The sequence below is a fragment of the Malania oleifera genome, chromosome 11, assembly GCF_029873635.1.
Source record: "Malania oleifera isolate guangnan ecotype guangnan chromosome 11, ASM2987363v1, whole genome shotgun sequence".
Classification (NCBI taxonomy): Eukaryota; Viridiplantae; Streptophyta; class Magnoliopsida; order Santalales; family Ximeniaceae; genus Malania; species Malania oleifera.
In genome coordinates, this window is record NC_080427.1 from 7,966,969 (window position 1) to 7,987,826 (window position 20,858).

General features: G+C 36.7%; 1 protein-coding gene across 1 annotated transcript; it reads right to left on the reverse strand.

Moving 5' to 3' along the window:
* Positions 1–5,484: 5,484 nt before the first annotated feature.
* Positions 5,485–7,556, reverse strand: LOC131168254 (wall-associated receptor kinase-like 20). Its single transcript, XM_058127556.1, has one exon. The coding sequence runs from the start codon at positions 7,515–7,517 to the stop codon at positions 5,592–5,594; it is 1,926 nt and encodes a 641-aa protein (XP_057983539.1). The 5' UTR covers positions 7,518–7,556; the 3' UTR covers positions 5,485–5,591.
* Positions 7,557–20,858: the final 13,302 nt, after the last annotated feature.

A 20,858-nucleotide genomic window follows, 5' to 3' on the forward strand; every position in this document is an offset into this window, starting at 1 on the left:
AAATATGTATTGGTTTTATACTCCCACCCCTAGATTGTTTTAAGGTCAGAGAAAACTTCAAGTTTGACATCTTTTCGGCAAGGAGATCAAGTGTTATCAAGCATTTTGTCTTAATCTATTTGACTTATTGAGAACTTTGTAAAGTAAAGGCCCTCGATTTGTTGCGAGTGAGTAGACCTGAAAAACTAGAGTTATTGGTGGTATTGTTGTCATCACCTGTACGTAGATCCATCATCCATGAAGGGATCGACGACATTTTGTTTGGCCTAATTCTTCATAGGAGCCATTAGATCAGATGATGCAAAATTGAAAGGAGAGAGAGATGAGAGACATAGTTTTCCTACCGGGGATGCTAGAAATTTGTAATGATTAAATTTGTGCCTTGAAAATTAAAACAAAAAAATTGGAAAAAATAATTGATTTTTACATTGAATAAAAGAATGAGTATAATCTTTGTGTATTTTTACAACAAACAATAAATCTCCTCTAATGCAGTTATTTTGAAAGTGATTTTGCCAATTCGAGAGCTTAATGAGCGTGTTCCCTAAGAATGTGAAAGTGGATCTTTTGAGCACTCAATTTGGTTATCTATGGAAGATGGATTTGTTTGATATTTGATTTATTTAATAATATGCCAACTCGTGGGCTCGAGGAGCATGTTCTCGAATGAGGCAGTGATGAATCTTTCAAATAATCAATTTGATGATGTGCAAAAAATGAATTTGTATGATCTTGGATCTATTTGACACAATTTGTTGATTCAAGGGCTCAAAAAGCATGTTTTTGAATAAGAGGTGGTGGATCAGCCAAACAACTAATTTGTCGATCAGTAGAAAATGTATTTGTCTTGATATTCAATCTCTTTAAAGAGATCCACCAATTCAAATGCTTGAGAAGCATGTTCTTGAACATGGTGATGGTGACGATTGGTGGAAAATGGATGTGTTTGATCTTCATATCTATGAGCTTAATCACGAAGAATAGATCTTTGAATGAAGAGTGAATCATCGTGTCGATCTTCATTATGTCAATGACTCTGATTTTGAAAAAGTGTTGCTGACTAGTGGTACTTGGATTTTCTCCATTAGTTGAGACGTGGCTCCTTGTTGGGAGCCTCTAGGGAAACTATTACATTCAGGAAACCCTAACACTCCTAATATATTGACACGTGTTCTTATGTAAGCGAGCTAAATAATCTTATTTAATTAGTTAAACCCATATTTAATGTTAAGTCCAGAGCCCATTTTTGTTAATAAAACTATATACATTTTTATTAATTGAGCTCATTAAAATAATTAGTAAAATTTTTTTAACAAATTAAATTAAAATTAGGTATCGATAATTTTTTAATGCCTACACTTGAAATTTTTATATTAAGATTTTGGCTTCAAAACTTAAAATTAGGTCTCATTTCCCCTTTCCCAGCAGCTGGCTCAGTTTCTTTCATTTTTTTTCCTTCTTTATGGAATATAATGAAGTAAAATTAATTTTTTTAATTTTACTTATTTGTCCTATAATGTTTCATTTCAATATTCTCACGTGTGAAAATTAATTTGAATTTAACGTCATTAATATTTTATTTTTAAAATTTTTAATCATATTAAAATAAACTTTCAATTTTAATAGCATTTGATATAAGAAAAATATAATTAAAAAAATAAATTTTCTTCTAATTTTTTTTTCCTCCAAAAAAAATCCTTCTTTCATTAGTCTTTGGGAATATCATTTCCACAATTCCCAAAAGGGCCCAAACTCATACTTCCATTCATTAATATTCAAACACACATATCAATTACAGCAAACTTTTTCCTATATGGAAACACTTAAAAAAAGTTCTTATAACAATTATCACTTAAAATAAATACTTTTATATATAAAAAAAGTATTGTTTGACTTATACTACATCAAACACTTAATGTAAAAAGTGTTAACGTTTTTGAGAATCAATTTAAAATAACTTTTTGATCACTTATAACTGACGCTATTTCTAGGCAGAGACAATTTTCTTAGGGTCCTTTTAAAACTTGAAAAATATTAGAAAAAGGTAAAGAAAATATGAAAAATTCTACTTTTTCATGAGTTATAATAAAGTGAAAAAGAAAAAAAAAACCAAATCAGTGAATAAAAATTAGGCTTTAACATTATTAATATTTAATTTTCTAAATTTTAATTATTTTAAAATTAAAATTTAATTTTAATAACATCTAATATAAAAAAATAATAAAGTATTTTTCCCTTCTCATTTTCCTTTTATTTTTTTCTAACATAATCCGTCTCAGCTGCCCTTTGGGAATATCATTTTCACCATTCCCCAAAGGGCCCAAACCCATGCTTCCATTCATCAAACACGTACTAATATTCATGCACACACACACACCAATTATGAAAATATTTTCCACTTTGATAACTATTTAAGTGAAATTTGAGAATTAATTTAAGAAAACTTTTTCACCACTTATAAGTGACACTCTATTAACTTAAATTAATATTAAAGAATAAAAAATAAAAAAGTAATTAATAATATTATTTTGATATAAATTAATATATAATCATATGTTATAGATATAAATTACGAACAAGATTATTGTTAATAAAAAAATAGTATTATATTATTTTTACTTAATAAAATATTTTAATATGAATTAAAATTTATAGTTAAAATAATTATTAAAAAAATTATTAATTATATATTATTTTGCTATACATTATAACCTATTAATTATTAATAAAATATAATTAAATTCTAGAATGAATAAAAAGAACCATCTATAAATTTAAATTAACATTAAGTAAACTAAAAATGTAACGACCTGAAAAATTTTAACTATTTAAAATAATAAGAAAGATAATAAAAGAAAAAGGGGAAAAAGAAGAAACGGAAAAGAAATTTTAAAGGATAATAAGCAGTCGCTCATCGAAGAACTTGATTTTCTCTTCGACGGGCAATCTTCTAAACCTCATCGCCGAGTACGCATATCTCGTCGACGAGGGTTTATCGAAAGAGGTTTTCATGTTTCTGAATTTTGTCGATGAGCTCTTGGTTTCGTCCACGAACTGTGTTCTTGGGCTCGTCGACGAGTCTAGATGTCTCGTCGACGAGGCCACATGACAAGTTGCCTATAAATAGGCAAAAATTAGAATTTCAGTGAAGGAATTCATTTTCCTTCTGTTTCTCTCTCTAAAAATGGCCCCTCTGCCTTCTCTCTTCGAATCCGACCCGGATTTAGCCTGATTCGACAATTAGAAGTTATCACGAGACTCCTGGAAAGATTTTATACAACATAGGTGGAGTAGAATTTCGATTTGAGAAGTTTGGGAAACATCCCAAAACCAGGGTAAGTGAGATGTTTTAGGGTTTTATTATTATTTTGAGATATATGAAACTTAGGAAGTATTAAATGAGTGTTTTTCTGAGATTTGAGAAAGTTGGGATTTTTGGAATGCAGGGTCTCGTTTTTGTTCAATTTTAGGCTGAATCCCGAGGAGCAGGTAAGGGGAAATACTTTATAATAGATTTTTATTAATTTTAAACTAATTAATTTTTGGGTATAAAATTCTATATATTTAGGGATAATTTTCTAAACAGTGCAGGTATTGAAAATATTATTTTTAATTATATATTATATTGAAAAAAATCATGTGGCATGAAAACAACTTTAATAATTAAATGGCTGCGGGTGCTGCTTGATTTAGATTGATGCTCGCTTGTGGATACTGTTTGAATTGTGAATACTATTTAGTTGTGATGTTGTTTGGATGATTAAATTCTGTGAATGGAAATGCGTTGATGTGTTTTCCTGTACTGGATGTGTATTGTACTATGGTTCTTGTAAAAGTGCGATATAATGTTGGCAGTAGTATGAGTAGGTCGTTATATCGTATCTAATATAAATTGTGATATAACGTTGGCAGTAGTATGAAGATGTCGTTATATCATACCTAATATAAATTGCGATATAACATTGACAGTGCTATGAGGAGGTCGTTATATTGTACTTGATATAAATAGTCATATAACATTGGTAGTGGTATGAGGAAGTCGTTATATGGGCGTTTATATGGAGGAGGGGGTAAAACATTGGTAGTGGTATAAGGAGTTTGTTTTACCTATTTACCTTGAAGAGGGTTGTGTGTGTGTGGGAGCGAATGAAGATTGTGTGAGTAAATCTGTGTGGACTGTGATACTTGCATGGTTATGGACCCTTTGTGGGTGTGATTGAGAAGTTTGTGTTGTAACCTATGTGGTTAAGAAGATTATGTATCTTGTATGGATTGAGTGTGGTATGTGTACATGTGGAATTGGTGAAATGATTAACGTTGATTATGTTTAACTTTAATTGTATAAGTATTTATGGTAAAATAGATTACTCCGCTCGAGAGCTTGCTGAGGAAGGCGAGTGCTCTGGTAATTATCTATGGATACCAGAGCAGAGGGAAGCCACTTGTATGGGCGGGTGACCTTCCCTATTCTAGGAGACTTTACCTAAATACATAACCCTAGGGCTTAATAAGAAAGGTGAGTGCCTTGGTGTTAGCACTAGAGTAGAAAGAATCTACTTGTATGGGTGGGTAGACTTCCCTATTCTCGGGAATTATTAGTAAAAATAATTATGTACATATGTATGTGATTGTGTGACAAAGAAGTTAACAATGGTGTGATTATGTGTGTGTTTTCTTGGCTGCTATGGATAGTGAAATGCAATAGCATGTATATTTTGTAATTATAATAAACACTTCAGCCATACACTGTTGTAACTTATTTCTTCCTTACTGAGAGATGTCTCACCTCTGCGATTATTTAATCTTTTTAAGTTTTCCAAGTGATTGAGCTTAGATAGCTCTAGGGCGGTGTTAGTTTTTGTGAGTGGATACCAGAACAGTGATGTGTATAGTTTTATGTTTAATATATTTTATCCTATGAAGAATGAGATTGTATCTTATGAGTCTACATATGAAAATATAGAACTCTGGTATTTTGTTTGAGGTTATTTAATTAATTCTGCAGCGTGAATGGTATCAGAGACATATGGATGGTCTCATAACACTCCGGGCCCCACGTAGCGGGTCCGGGGCATTACAAAAATTTTAAAATTTAACTATTAATACTAATTTAAACATAAATTAATGTGATAATCATATATTATAAATATACATTAATAACAAGATTATTGTTTATTAATGAATAATAATATATATTATTTTAATTAATAGAAAATATTAAATTTTAATTAGAAAATTAATATAATTATCATTTAAATTTCGAAGTATAAAAATATTAATATTTTTATTTAAATATATTTAAAAATAACTGTACATTATTTTTCTATGTGTTATGCAATATTAGTCAATATAATTCAATTCTAGATTCAACAAGAAAAATATATTAATTTAAATTAATGTTAAATAAATTTAAAATTTAAATTTAATAAGTAATCTAATTAAATTGTTAACTAAAAAATATTAATATTTATAATTTAAAATATGTTTAAAAATAATAAGGAGCCAAATACCATTTATTTTAAGACAATCAAACATCACTTATCAAATTCAGCACTACTTTGGAAAGTAGTTGCAGACGATGCCTATAAGACTCAAAGCACATTCAAAGCCTCTTTCTGATTTATAATTTCATTGATATGCTGGAGCTGCTGAACCACATCCTTCATGCTGGGCCGATCCCCCTTCTTCTCCCTTAGGCACAAAAGTGCAAGCTCCAACACAAGCGCTATGGAGTACGCTGTCTCACCAGAATTAGGTTCCTCCTCATCCAGCAAACACCCATCCACAACTTCCATGACAGCGCCGCCATTTGCGAGTCGTTGGCTGACATAAATGGCCAGGTTAACATCATCTTCAGCTCGCGAAAAGTCGATTGCCTTCTGGGAAGTCACAAGTTCAAGCAACACGACCCCATAGCTGTAAACATCGCTCTTGTCTGTCAACTGGTAGTTTCGATAGTACTCGGGATCCAAGTATCCCACTGTCCCCTGAGCACATGTTGACACATGACTCAGCCCCGGTTGAGCCAGTCGAGATAGCCCGAAATCGGCTACTTTTGCGTTGAAGTCGTTATCGAGCAATATGTTAGTGGACTTGACATCTCTGTGGTATACGGGAGTGTAAGCTGCAGAGTGCAGATAAGCCAATGCTTCTGAGGTCTGTAAAGCAATCTTCAGCCGTTTCTTCCAATCCAGAAAGGTAGAGAGCTTGCTGTGTAAGCGATCATGGAGTGTCCCATTCGAAATGTATTCAGAGATCAGCAATGGCTGCTCTGCTTCCACACAACAGCCTAACAGTCTAACCAAGTTCTTGTGATTGACTTGAGAAAGTATCCCAACTTCATTGAGCACTTGCTGTGTGCTCTTTATGCTGCCCACCTTAGCAGACTTCACTGCAACCATTGTGGCATCTTGAAGCACACCTTTGTAAACTTCTCCAAACGCGCCACTGCCCAAAATTCTGTCTTTGGAAAACCCATTGGTTGCTTTCTGTACCTCTTTTAGGCTAAACATCCTCGCGGGTTTCCCACCATTGCTCGATTTTAGCATTTCCTCTCTTGCCTTGGCGAGCTTTGCTTGATTCGAGATCTTCTTGTGTTTCCTCACTGTAATCACGGCCATTGCTACGGCAAGAGAGAAAAAAGAGACAACCCCAATTGAGATCTTGAATCTAAGGCCAGTTTTAGAGTTTTGCTTCTCTTTCGTGCAAGTTCCGAAGTGATGGTCCCAGTAGTAGCCTCTGTTACAGAGGCAACGAAAGAGGCCGTTGTCGCTGGCAGCAGGGGAACACTTAGAAGCTCCATTGCAATCAAGCTGAGTTTTGCACACAGGTTCAGGCGGAGGAGCCCATTGGATTTCCAAACCTTCTTCCCACTGATTCGCTGGTTTTTGTGTATCCAAATTAAGGATGCTTCTGAATGCCCTGCAGCCTGAACTGCGAAGCCGAATCTTGTACGCCGAAGGCATACCACCTGCAACAAATGTGCAACAAGGGTTTACGGCACTTGCACACTGAGCTGCACGCTGTCCATCTACGTTGCCTGAGCTCTGCAGGTATTGGTTGCAAAGACTAGAGCCCGTGCAATTGAGAGGAGACACAATGAGGCGGGGTGAGCAGTTGAAGAGGAAGATTGTGTTGGATGAGGTAACATTAAATGGGAGTGACTGATTTAACCAAAAGCCCTCGCTCGTTGGCATGTCTTGGGTGACACAAGCAGTACCAGGCAGCCATGGTGCTGGTTGTATTACCATTCGTTGGAAAGAAGCTGTGATTCTAAGGACAAGGTAAGAACTTCCATTGAGGCCATCAAAGTAGAGTTTGTGAGAGTGGGGATCGCAGTGGAGAGAATAATCAGGATTGCCACAGTTGGGATTTGTGCTTAGAGGATAAGGAACTTGCATGCTGCCACAGTTTGGGCAGTGCTTCTGGGAAGAGGAGTGATGACTGAGGAAAAGAAGAGCAAAAAGAGAAATAGAAATTAGAATTGGGGTTTTGGTGTTTGGTTGAGCTGTGATCATTTTGAAAGAGGAAAGGACTTGTGAATGAAAACTTTCAGCACTGGTGAGACAGAGAAGAAGGGAGTCGGGTGATAAAAAGGCCATGAAGAAGAGAATAAAGGGAGTCATGAGATAAAAACTGAAAGCTGCTGCAAGAATCTATGTTAAAGAACTGTGAGACTTTCGGCATTTATGGGACCTTTGGATTATTCCTGTTGTATGGTACCAATTGGGCGGAATATTCAGCTGTTATCAAATGAAATCATGAATCAAAAGCTTTATTGCTATCCAACTAATGCATCTTTCTGAACTTCAGTTCCACTCGTCTTTGCAAAATTTATAACCCTGACGAATAGCACACGTGACCGTTTGCATGGGTGAATTGAAGGTGCAATGATCGATCAGTGTTATAATCAAATGCTGGAGAGAATGATTGGCCAGAACCAGCCACTTTATGGAGTAATCCTAGCTAACCCAAACCATTCATCAGAGTGCAGAAGAAGAACAAGCAGTTTTCCCATACCCCCCAGGTTCCTTCCTATCCCCTATGCCCAATGAATGGGAAGGAGAGGAACGATTATATATATATATATATATATATATATATATATATATATATATATATATGTATGTATGTATGTATGTATATATGTATGTATGTATGTATGTATTGGAGTGAGTTGTGAGAGAGATTTTAGGAAAAAGCCTTGATTGTAAATCACTTGTATCAAGGCCTTGATTGTATATATATGTATGTATTGTTGGCATGAGCTGTGAGAGAGATTTTAGGAAAAAGCCTTGATTGTAAATCTCTTGTATTAAGGTCTTGATTGTAAATTCCTTGATACAAGGGATATTCTTAATTCTAGCCTTAAAATTAGAGTAGTCCCAAATTAGAATTTTTCTTGTATATATTTAACTACCATTCCATGTAATTGAAGGTGTGAAATAAACATATATTTTTTCCTTGAATTTAACATGACATCAGAGCTTCCCATGATGCTTCCTCCATTACATGATTACGCCAAAGTACCTTTACAAGCGAAATTCTTTTAGTACGTAACTCCTGTTCCTTATAGTCTAGGATTTGAACTAAGTGTTCCCGCGCTCCAAAGACTCATAATTGATCACATATGAAGGATCTGAAATATACTTTTTCAGCATGGACACGTGGAACACGTCATGAATCCTAGACAATGCTAGGGGTAATACTATTTTGTACGCCACTGAACCAACTCTCTCTTGAATCTAGAATGACCTGATGTATCTAGGGCTTAGCTTCCCCTTTTTCTCAAATCTGCTGATTAATTTTTTTTTTCCTAGCCTTCAGGCATTTCTCGAGGACGACGACGACATGCCTAGACACTATGATCATCTTTGGCGAACCAGCAAACTCCTTCAATCATCTCTGGAAACACCTCCTTCCCATCTCGTGGTTCAGTACCTAGAAAAACCCCCACGTCTTCAACGTCGGCCGGACCTCGACATCATGATCGTCTCCACAAAGCACCTAAAAACGTGAATTGGCGCCACGATGACCTTAAGGCCTATACCATCTTTTGGCTTGACCCCAACAATCCCATCAGCACCCCTCTCCAGGGCTCCCTTCTCACCATTGAGATCTTCCACTCCAAACCCTCCGAAACACCGAAATCCCTCGACAGTACCCTCCTTCGCCCCTCCAACCGTCCTCTGGGTAAGATCCAGATAAAACTCACCCTCCAAGAAGCCTCTGCCTTCCTTTTTGCAGCCCGACACTCTCGATTCGAATGAGATTATCAAGAAACTTCTAGGGTTTTTAGGAAATGAAGGATTGCTCTTGGAACTTTGATTTGAGCTGATTCGTTACAGAATGGAGGTTTGCAGTTTTATTTTTTCTTTTTTGGTGAGCTTGAAATCCAAGAATTGTTCTATTTGCTATTGCTAGTTGCTACCTAGTTTTTTGGTTTTCTCAATGGATGAGACCGACGATTTCAACACTTCTGGTACTGTTTTATTTAATTCTCATCAAAATACTGATAGTACTATTTGGATACTTGACTCCAGTGCTATCGATCATATGACGTTTGATCCTAAAGATTTCTCACACACTTCTCCGCCGCGATGCACAAGCATTGTAAATGCCAATGGGGTCATTTCTTTGGTCACTGGGCCTGGCACAGTGACTTTGTCACCTTCTCTCACATTATCTAATACTTTATTGGTTCCCTCTCTATCTCATAAGTTACTCTCCGTTAGTCAAATAACAACAGACTTAAATTGTACTGTGATCACATACCCTACTTTTTGTCTTCTTTAGGATATTCTCACAAAGGAGATCATTGGGCGTGGTACTAAGAGGGGGGGGGGGGGATTATATTACATGGATGATTTCAGTATAGGCCAAGCACATCATATGCATCATCCAGATGGTGCCAAAGAGAGACAAATTTGGTTCTTACATCGTTGATTAGGACATCCGTCATTTGGGTATATGCGACATCAATTCCCTGATTTATTTTCACATATATCAATTACTAACTTTATGTGCGACACTTGTATTCTTGCTAAAAGTCATCGAGCTACTTATCTAGTGAGTATGCATAAAAGTGATGTTCCATTTTCTTTAATCCATTTCGATGTGTGGGGACCCTCTTTTGTTTCTATTACATCTGGAATTCACTGGTTTGTAATATTTGTTGATGATTGTACTCGCATGATGTGGCTATACTTGTTGAAACATAAAGACGAGGTATTGAGTGTGCTCAAAACATTTCATGTTATGGTTCAGACTCAATTCTCAACCAAGATACAGATTCTCCGGTTCGATAATGATCGTGAATATATTAACCGAGAATTCTATTATTATTTCCAAAAGTATGGAATTATTCATGAAACTTATTGCCCACAGACTCCTTAGAAAAATGGTGTTGTTGAGCAAAAAAATTGACATATACTTGAAACTGCTCGTGCCCTCTTACATGATGCCCACGTACCCAATTGACACTAGGCTGATGTAGTTGTTACCACTATGCACCTTCTTAACCATATGCCATCCAAGGTTCTGGATTTTAAGACATCCCTTCCGTCTTTGTTAACTTATGTGTCCATACCTATAGGATTACTGATTCCTCCCTAGATCTTTGGATGTGTAGCTTTTGTACATCTCCATAAGAACCAACATAATAAACTTGATTCTTGTGTTGTTCAGTGTCTTTTTTTGGGGTATGCCATATTTCAGAAGGGATATAAATGCTGACCCAATCACCAAGCGCACCTACATTACTATGGATGTAACACTCTAGGAAGCCGACACGTTCTACTATCCAATTATTCTCTTCAGGGGGAGATCCAAGTTGAAGAGCAAAATTGGTCAATATTTGGCTAAGGTGTAATGACATAAATACTGTAGTTAATGGGGAATATAATAAAACTCTAGATACATCTCTGGAGGATGGAGCAATATCTACACCACCTGAAGCTAAACACAAATTCCCCCACTCCTTAGTACCTAAAGAGCCATCTCCTGAGAATATCCCTGAGGTAAACTCTCCTATTACACGTTCGACTAATAAGGATATGGATGACTGTGCTGGCTATATCTTACCTTTCAGGCATAATCGTGGAAAGCCACCAAATAGGTACTCTCTAGAAATTGAGGAACGAAGGTCAAAGTGCCCAATTTCCAACTATGTATCTACAAAGCGACTATCCAAACCCCTAAAAATATTTGCACACGAACTTTCCTTGCGCCATGTTCCCAGTATTGTCCAGGAAGCTCTAATAGACCCTAAGTGAACCCTTGCTGTAAAAGAAGAGATGGACGCGTTACTAAAGAACAAAACATAGGATCTTGTGTCGTTGCCTAAAGGGAAAAGGACGGTGGGGGTGCAAATGGGTGTTCTCCATCAAACACAAGGTAGATGGATCTATCGAATGATATAAAGTAAGGCTAGTGGCAAAAAGCTATGCAAAAAAAAGATGGCGTTGATTATCAGGAAACGTTCTCACTAGTAGCTAAGTTAAATACAGTTAGAGTCTTGTCATCTCTAGTAGCTAGCAACAAACCTTGACTGGCTGCCGCACCAGTTTGATGTAAAGAAGGCTTTTCTTCATGGTGATCTTGAGGAGGAAGTATATATGGATATTCCACCAAGCTACATGGTAACCTCAATGATTGAGGTTGTGTGTAACTTATGACGCACACTGTATGGACTAAAGCAATCACCGCGAGCATGGTTTGAGCGATTTAGCTTGGCAATGAAGAAGTACGATTTTCAACAAAGCAACTTAGACCATACACTCTTCCTGAAGCATCAACTAGGTAGGGTAACGGTATTGATAATATATGTAGATGACATGATTATTACAGGAAATGATTCAAAAGAAATTTTGAAACTCCAAGAATAGTTGGCAACTGATTTTGAGATAAAGAATTTGGGAGGACTCAAATACTTTTTGGGAATTGAAGTGGCTAGATCAAAGCAAGGCATAATTCTCTCCTAGAGAAAATATATACTTGATCTACTATCTAAGGTGGGATTATTAGAGTGTAAACCTGGAGAGACACCAATAGTACAAAACCACAAACTTGGAGAATATCCAGATCAACTACCAACAAACAAAGAAAGTATCAGAGATTAGTTGGAAAACTTATCTGCCTCTCACATACTCGCCCATATATTGCTTATGCTGTAAGTGTAGTAAGTCAATTCATGCATTGTCCTAATGAGGATCATGTGGATGCAGTGATTAGGATTCTTCGATATTTAAAGTCATCTCATGGAAAAGAACTTATGTTTCGAAGAATAATCATCTAAGGATTGAAGGATATATTGATGCAGATTGGGCACAGAATATCTTGGACAGAAAGTTCACTTTAGGTTACTTCATGTCTGTTGGAGGGAATTTGGTTACATGGAGAAGTAAGAAACAAAAGTTGGTTGCATTATCCAGTGCAGAAGCCGAATTCTGTGGAATGGCTAAGGGTCTCTTTGAGCTGCTTTGGCTAAGGAAACTATTAACAGAAATAGGGTTCACTCCTAGTTCCAAGATGGATATATTTTGTGACAATAAGGCAGCTATTAATATTTCTCACAACCCTATCTAGCATAATTAGACAAAACATGTGGAGGTAGATCGACATTTCATCAAACAAAACCTTGAAGTTCGTTTTCCATTTGTAAGATTTGAAGATTAGTTATCAAACATATTTATGAAGGCAGTATGCAGCAAGAACTTCTACAACTCACTTGACAAGTTGGGTATGAGAGATCTGTATGCACCAACTTGAGGGGGAGTGTTGGCATGAGTTGTCGGAGAGATTTTAGGAAAAAGCCTTGATTGTAAATCCCTTGTATCAAGACCTTGATTGTAAATCCCTTGATACAAGGGATATCCTTAATTCTAGCCTTAAAAATAGAGTAGTCCCAAATTAGAATTTTTCTTGTATATATTTACCTACTATTACATGTAATTGAAGGTGTGAAATAAACATATATTTTTTCCTTGAATTTAACTTGTATGTATGTATATATGTATGTATATATGTATGTATGTGTAAAGACCCGAAACTAGCAATTAAATAATAGAGAGGAAGAAAAATTCAAAAGGAAGAAAGCAGGGGTCGTTGATGAATGCCCTGGTTTTGTCGACGAACTCCCTTGTATGGTTCATGGATGAATCTCAGAGTCTCACCGACGAAGTGATATCGAGGGGGTGATTTAGACCCTTTGGTTCGTCGACGAGCTCATCCTCTTCATCGATGAACTCCCTTCTTCAGTTCAGCGACGAGTACACATGGCTTATCGACGAAGCCACATGGACATCTGCCTATATATAGCCGAAAATTACATTTTCAGCAAGAGATTTATTTATTTATTTTTATCTATTTCTCTCTCTAAAATCCAGTTCTCTTACCTTCTTTCTAAGATTCCGGCCCTGTTTTTCCCCGGTTCGACGATCAGAAGCTATCACGATGATCTCGAGGAGATTCTCTATGACTTAGCCAGAGAAGAATTTTGGTTGTAGAAGATTAGGCACCATCCCAAAATCAGTGGTCTGATGTCCAAACACGACATTTAATAACCCAAAAAATTAATTCATGGCCTCGTCGATGAATATAGGGGATTCTTCGATGAGGGAACAAGAGGGTCTCATTGACGTAGACATGTTTCGTTGACAAGAAGATACCGAGAGGCTATTTTCTAAGCTCTGAATTTCATCGACGAGAAGATGGTGTTTGTTGATGAACCTCCTTCGTGGCCTCGTTGAAGAGATGATGTGGCTCATCGACGAAGCCCGCAGTATAAGTAGGGCTAAACTCAGTTTTTACACAGGAAAATCAACCGAAACCCTCTCTCTTCTCTCTCTACAGCTCCTTCTCTCTCTCTCTCTCTTCGATTTCGGCCCTGTCGTTCTCCAGATCGAGGATCTGAGGCCACCACGATGCTCTTGGGGAAGTTCTCTCTAAGTCTGCTGGAGCGGATTGTTGGTGGGACGAAGTTGGATTTCATCCCAGATTCAGGGTAAAGCCTTTTTGTCAATATGTGGTTTCACAACAGTTGTAGGAAATGCAGTAGACGTAGAAATAGTAATATTTTGTTTCGGAATATATTATTTTTAGGGTGTTGAGTGGGAAGCCCTACGGGTGTAAGACCCGTCATAGTAGGGGATTTTAGCAAGAATCAGGTAAGGGAAATATGCTATGCTAGGCAGTTCTAGAATGATTTTCAGTATGAAATATATATTTTTACCAGATTATTATTCATAGCAGGAATTTTATACAATCATCAATTATGTTTAATATGTTTTAAATTAATGGGTGGCTTGAGAATATAGATATAGTATAGAAACATGTATTACGGTAATTTTCAGGATTATGTTTACAGAATACATAGATAGGAAATATGTTTTACAGTAATTTCAAAATACTATGATTATACAGTTTTACAGTACCATGACATACATATTTATAGTTAATTTCAGAAATACAGTTGATATATTTCTGCGTCATGGTTTATATAGTTATTACAGGATCATGGTAAAACATATAGTAATATACAAAAACGTATTATATAGTATCAGATCCTGATGGACCATTACGGATTCAGTTTATAGAGTACGGTACCATAGCTATATACAGTTCAAAGTGCAACCACATATTTAGATAATACGTGGTAGATAAGTCGATCGTGCCTATGTTGTGGACGACTCCCTATCAGATATGGGTTGAGGAGGGCCGATCTAAATGACGGAGTGTAGTGGTTTATCCTAGTAGGCCAACCAGTGATAAATCCCGCCTACGGGCCGCACAACCCTGTCATGAGGGGTTAAATCATGAGATACATTTATCCATCCAGGAAAATTTTCAGTTATTATTATGTATGTACAGTTTCACAGAAATAGGGAATATACTTATGTACATTAAAAGTATTATGAATAGAAATCTAAAATACGGATATGTTAAGCAACAGGGTTAAAGGTGGTGGTTTATATTACTTGCACTATATTTACAAATTTAGTTATGTATGATTATATAGAATAAGATTTTCATAGTATTGTAACTCATTTGCCACACACTAGCAATAACATATTTCATCTTACTGAGCATCGTCTTATCCCATTAAATTAATATTTTTTGGGGGATCCAGCTAGGCGAGCAGATCAGGCTCGCAGATAGAGGAGGTTATAGTTCTGACCTATTAGTAGAGTGAGTATTTTAGGGAGGTTATTTCTGTATAGCCCTAGTCTCAATTGAGGGTATTTTGGGAAACAGTTGTATATGTATACTTTGGGAACATTTTAGCACTCTATTGTATATTTTTGATTATGACTATATGAGTTCAACTTCTTGCTGCTTAGGTTGATGGTTTGGTTTAATCTAGTGGATATCAGAGCATTATAAATTCCATAGTATAATATAAAAAAAACTGGAAAATAAATATAAGGTTATTACAGTTTGGTATCAGAGCCTAGGTTGTTAGGTTCTGTAGACTTTAGAGTGCAGCAGATACAATACCAGAGTATAGGAGATGATTTGAGGTTTGTTCTGTAGTCTGGGTACAGGATTTTCCGTGGTGGTTTCTGTGTTTTTCCTGGGATGACAATTTTAGGAAAACCATAGTAAACTATTGTCAGGTCATGTGTCTAGGTTGCAGAACTTGATTTTGAATTAAAATCAGGGAAGGTAGTTTGTTATGAATATAGGATTTGAGTGGAATAAAATATATTAGGTATGTGCAGGAGATAAGGTTCTTAAAACATGTTCTTTGTTTTTCAGGATGGATACAGGAAGCAGTGGCATGAATGCTGGGGAGGATAGGCCAGGACCTTCCTGCATGAGAGGAGGAGATACAGATGCTGTACTGTGCAGCGTCACCCAGCAAGTGATGACTGAGATGGTCAGGAGCTCAGGGGAGCGTAGATGCATGATCGAGTAGTTTACGCGGATGAGGCCCCCATCTTTTGCTAAAGGAGATGACTTAGTTATGGCTGAAAATTGGGTTTAGGATATTGAAGAGACACTGGTTGTGCTTCCATGTACGGATGAATAGAAGGCGATATTTGCGGCATTTAAGCTGACAGGGGAGGTGAAGCGCTGGTGGAGATCAGCGCGTCTGATTGAAGAGCAGAGGCCGATTCCAGTGTTGGTGATGTGGGATAGATTCAAGGGGCTGTTCTTCGAGTGATATTTCCCTGCTATCATTTGGAGCGCGAAGGCAGCAAAGTTTATGCACCTGGTACAGGGGCAGATGACAGTATCTCAGTATGCAGCTCGATTTATCGAGTTGTCACATTTTGCCCCACATCTAGCACTAGATGAAGAGAAGAAGGCAAGGAAATTTGAAGAGGAACTGAGACAGAACTTGTTTGAGCAGGTGATTGGCTTTAGGGCTCATACGTTTGTAGAGGTTGTAGACAGAGCTGCTATTATTGAGAGTGGTATATAGAGAGGCGTAGGAGCCCAGAGTTAGAGGAAGAGACTTGTGCCTCAGGGTTTCTAGGCTGGCTCCAGTAGGGGTCCATGGAGTGGAGGTTGTGATAGGGGAGATCAGAGGCAGATGACAAGACCTCGTGAGAATCAAGGTATGCCGATTTTTTCGGTATTTCAAATGTGTGGGAGACGTCATTTGGGGGAGTGTCGGGTAGGGAGAGATGTATGCTATCGCTAAGGGAGACCCGGCCACATGGCACGTGCATGCCCAGGTCCGCCATACCAGGTCCTAGCTCCAAGGCCTTATCGAGGAGGATATCAGGAACCTCGTGGAGGTCAGTAGAGGAATGTAGCCCCGACGAGGGTTTACGCATTGACGTCGGGTGATGCTGAAGCTGCCGCCGATGTGGTGATAGGTACATTTACTATTTTATCACATATCGTTATTGTTTTATTTGATTCAGGTGCTACTCATTCCTTCGTCTCTGCATCCTATGTTAAATTATCTAGAAATGAGACTCAGTTATTAGATAGAGAACTATCAATAGCTACGCCATCTGGGTTAGTGATGAGGTGTAAAAGGGTACTCAGAAGCTATCCTATAGAAATTCAGGAGAGAGTGCTACCAGCTGATCTGATCGTGTTAGAGATGTGCGGGTTTGATGTAATACTGGGTATGAATTGGCTGGCAGTTAATTATACCGGTATTGATTGCCATCAGAAAGAAGTAGTTTTCAGACCTCCTAGTGAGAAAGAATTCGGGTTTGTTGGTTCATGTGTATGTGCTCCGTTGCAGAAAGTATCAGCTATACAGGCAAGCAGACTACTCCAGGATGGAAGTCAAGGGTTTGTGGCTTTTGTAAAGGAAGCATCAGAGAATGAATCGAAGCTTGACAGTACCCCAGTCATATGAGAATTTACCGATGTATTTTCAGAGGAGCTACCAGGGTTGCCTCCCAAATGCGAGGTGGAATTTTCTATAGATTTGCCTCTAGGGACAGGGCCGATCTCTAAGGTTCCCTATTGTATGTGTGAAGCCCCAATTTTTCGTACAATTTTTTTCAATAATAAATAAATAATCACTAGTCATCCACAACATCCACAAATCGATCATGTCAACAATCCTACTATCATTCATACGACCCGACCCGCATTGGGTATTGGGTAAAAAGTTATTTTATTTATATAACCTAACAGCGGAAGACAGTATATTTATATCATCCAAAATAAAATACTCAGAGTATCAACATATACATATACACAATACTATCTCATACCCAAAAACAATACAACCCTAAGGAATCACATATCCCTAGTCCACCAAAAACTCACCCTGTGTGTGTCAGGGTCCTAGCTCCTTATGATCCCAGAGCTCAATCACCTGATCTATCCCTGTTCCCTAAAAAAATTAGATAATTTGGGAGAGACACATCTCTGTAAGAAGGAATAAGTTGTTTACAGTGTGTGGCCATATGAATTTAGTTATAATACACTTTACTTTTCAAACCATCGTTTCATCTTAGAAAATACACTGATATACACATTCTCATAATCATATAGATATACAACACAAGCTTTTATAAACTTTAAAACCATTTCTTAAATTCAATATATTCTAACACATATTTACCACGAAGTTCCTGAGAATAAGGAAGATTACCTGCCTATACAGGTAGCTTCCCTCTGCCCTAACACGTTATGTAGTCAGGTATAACCACATCTGATACCTATCAGGGCACTCACCTTACTCAGTAAGCCCTCAGGCAGAGAGTTTCACTTCACCTCAATTATTTATATTATTAACTTACACAGTTCCATTTCTTAATTTTATCATTCTCTATTTCTTAATTTCCATTCTTTCTTTCATTTCTCATTTTAGCCAATTTTATCATTCTTTCACTTTTCATTTCCATTTTTACTTTCCAGCTCATGAGTATCCTTGGTATCAAGTACCAACATCGCGTCTGTAACTCATAGCCACCTTGAGGATCTTTATATCGATGCCATGCTTCCTCCCATGGTCAAGGTTGTGCGGCCCAAAGGATGGATCTAACCGCGGTTGGCTGACCCGGTTAGATTAAAGTATCATATCACATATCGCGTCTATAGTACGAATGGTCGGCCTATAACCCTGATCCGGACTCAGGAGGCCTAACAACCCTACAAAATGGCTCAGTCGTCTATCACGCCACACGCTCCAAGAGTCTGTGTGGTTGCACTAACACCACTAGCAATAATACTGTGCTCAATATCATAACCATCCATCAGGGTTCACTACCACATACCTGCAATCATTATGCGATATTGACATTTCATCAATCATATTCCAGTATATCACAATTCAGTTCAATATAAATATTCTCATCATTTTCTGTACACATTTCATCATCTCGTAATAACATATATCATATTTTACATATTTTTCACATTTTTGCAAAATACTTATATCAATAATTTGTACAAACTCATTTCTTATGCAAATAATTTCCACTCACGTATAAATATCACATTTCATTATTTTTCACTAATCACATTAATCATTCTCATTTAAATATTTTCTCATAAAATACCCATCGTTATATATCACATTTTTCAACACATGTCATGTGCCACACAGTTTTCATCTAATATTGATAATACATTAATTTCAATATCCAAAGCATAAAAAATTAATATTACTCAAATGCCACACAATTTATCTAATATTTATATCATAATAATTTTCAGGCAAAATACAATATGCTCATTTTCATATATTAATTCAAATGGTAATTCTAAAAATACTGCTATAATTTATTCCACTTACCTGACTTACTGAGAGTCTCGCTAGGACCCAACTCCTACGCCTTTGGCGCCCGAAATTCAAATCCTGCAATTTGCATTTTCTCCAGATTAATTAACCTATTTCCCCAAAATAATACACATCTAACCTTCCCTAGGCTCCATATACCTTAAATTAACATTTAAACTAATATTTAATACCCCTTTTAATTTTTTGAAATTTTCCCGCGGGTCCCAAAATTACACCCATGGCGCTCACTCGGACCCTAAATTTCAAAAATTCTACTTCAACTCCAGATGCTCAACATTTTAATATTTCTAAATTAATCCTAATTAATTAAAAATTAGCCCCTTAATAACCCCTATACCCCAAATTTGGGGTTTTGCTTATAACAACCCCACAAGAATTTCGTCCCGCTAGACTTGTAGAGAATCATCCCGAGATTCTCGTAGTGGTGTCCTTTCGTCAATCAGACTTATAATTTGTAAGAAATTAAAGAAAAAAGGGAAATTGGCTTACCCCAGGAGATATGTTTACGCTGCTCCTATCACCGATCCGCTACGCTCCTGTAGAAATGACGGCAGCGTAGAATGGAGTTCAGCGGTATCTTCTGATTTTTGATTAGGCGAGTATTTGTCAGGAAAAATGAGAAAAGAGGGAGAGAGAGAGACGGAGAGTTGCAGAGAAATAGGGGGGCTACTCCTGCCTTTAGTGTGAAGATTCAAACCTTCCTGAAGGTTTTGAATCCTTCAGGAAGGTATATATAATAATAATAATAATAATAATAATAATAATAATAATAATAATAAATTAATAATAATAATAATATATTTTATTAATAAAAAATAAAAATAAATTTTAATAATAATAATTATTAGTTTTATAAATTGAATTAATTAATTAATTAATTATTTTTTTTTTAGGAATCACTCCACCAATCTTGTATAGCCCTTTTTGGGGTTATTACAGTATGACTCCAGCTGAATTAGGAGAATTAAAGGATCAATTGCAAGATTTGCTGGATAAGGGATTTATATGACCTAGTGTATCGCCGTGGGGAGCTCCAGCGTTGTTTGTAAAGAAGAAGGACAAGACTATGAGGATGTGTATTGATTACAGATAAATCAACAAGGTTACTATTAAGAACAAGTATCTTCTACCCCGTATAGAGGATCTATTTAATCAGCTCCAGGGTACAGGGGTATATTCCAAGATCGACCTCAGATCAGGGTATCATCAAGTAAGTGTAAAAGCAGAGGACGTTGTGAAGATAACCTTTAGGACTAGGTACGGGCACTATAAATTCCTCGTTGTGCCATTTGGTATGACGAATGCCCCAACTGTGTTCATGGATTCGATGAATAGAGTTTTTCACCAGTGTCTAGATCAGTTTGTAGTAGTTTTCATTGACGATATACTGGTGTACTCGAGAAGACTTGAAGATTATGAGGTGCATTTGAAACAGGTTCTGCAGACACTCAGACAATAGAAACTTTATGCCAAATTTAGCAAGTGTGAGTTTTAGCTTGAGAAGGTTGCATTTTTAGGCCATGTGATATTAGGAGACGGTATATCAGTGGATCCTAGTAAGATTAATGCGGTGGTGAATTGGGCTAGGCCGAAGAATGTACAAGAACTCAGAAGTTTCCTGGGACTGTCAGGTTAT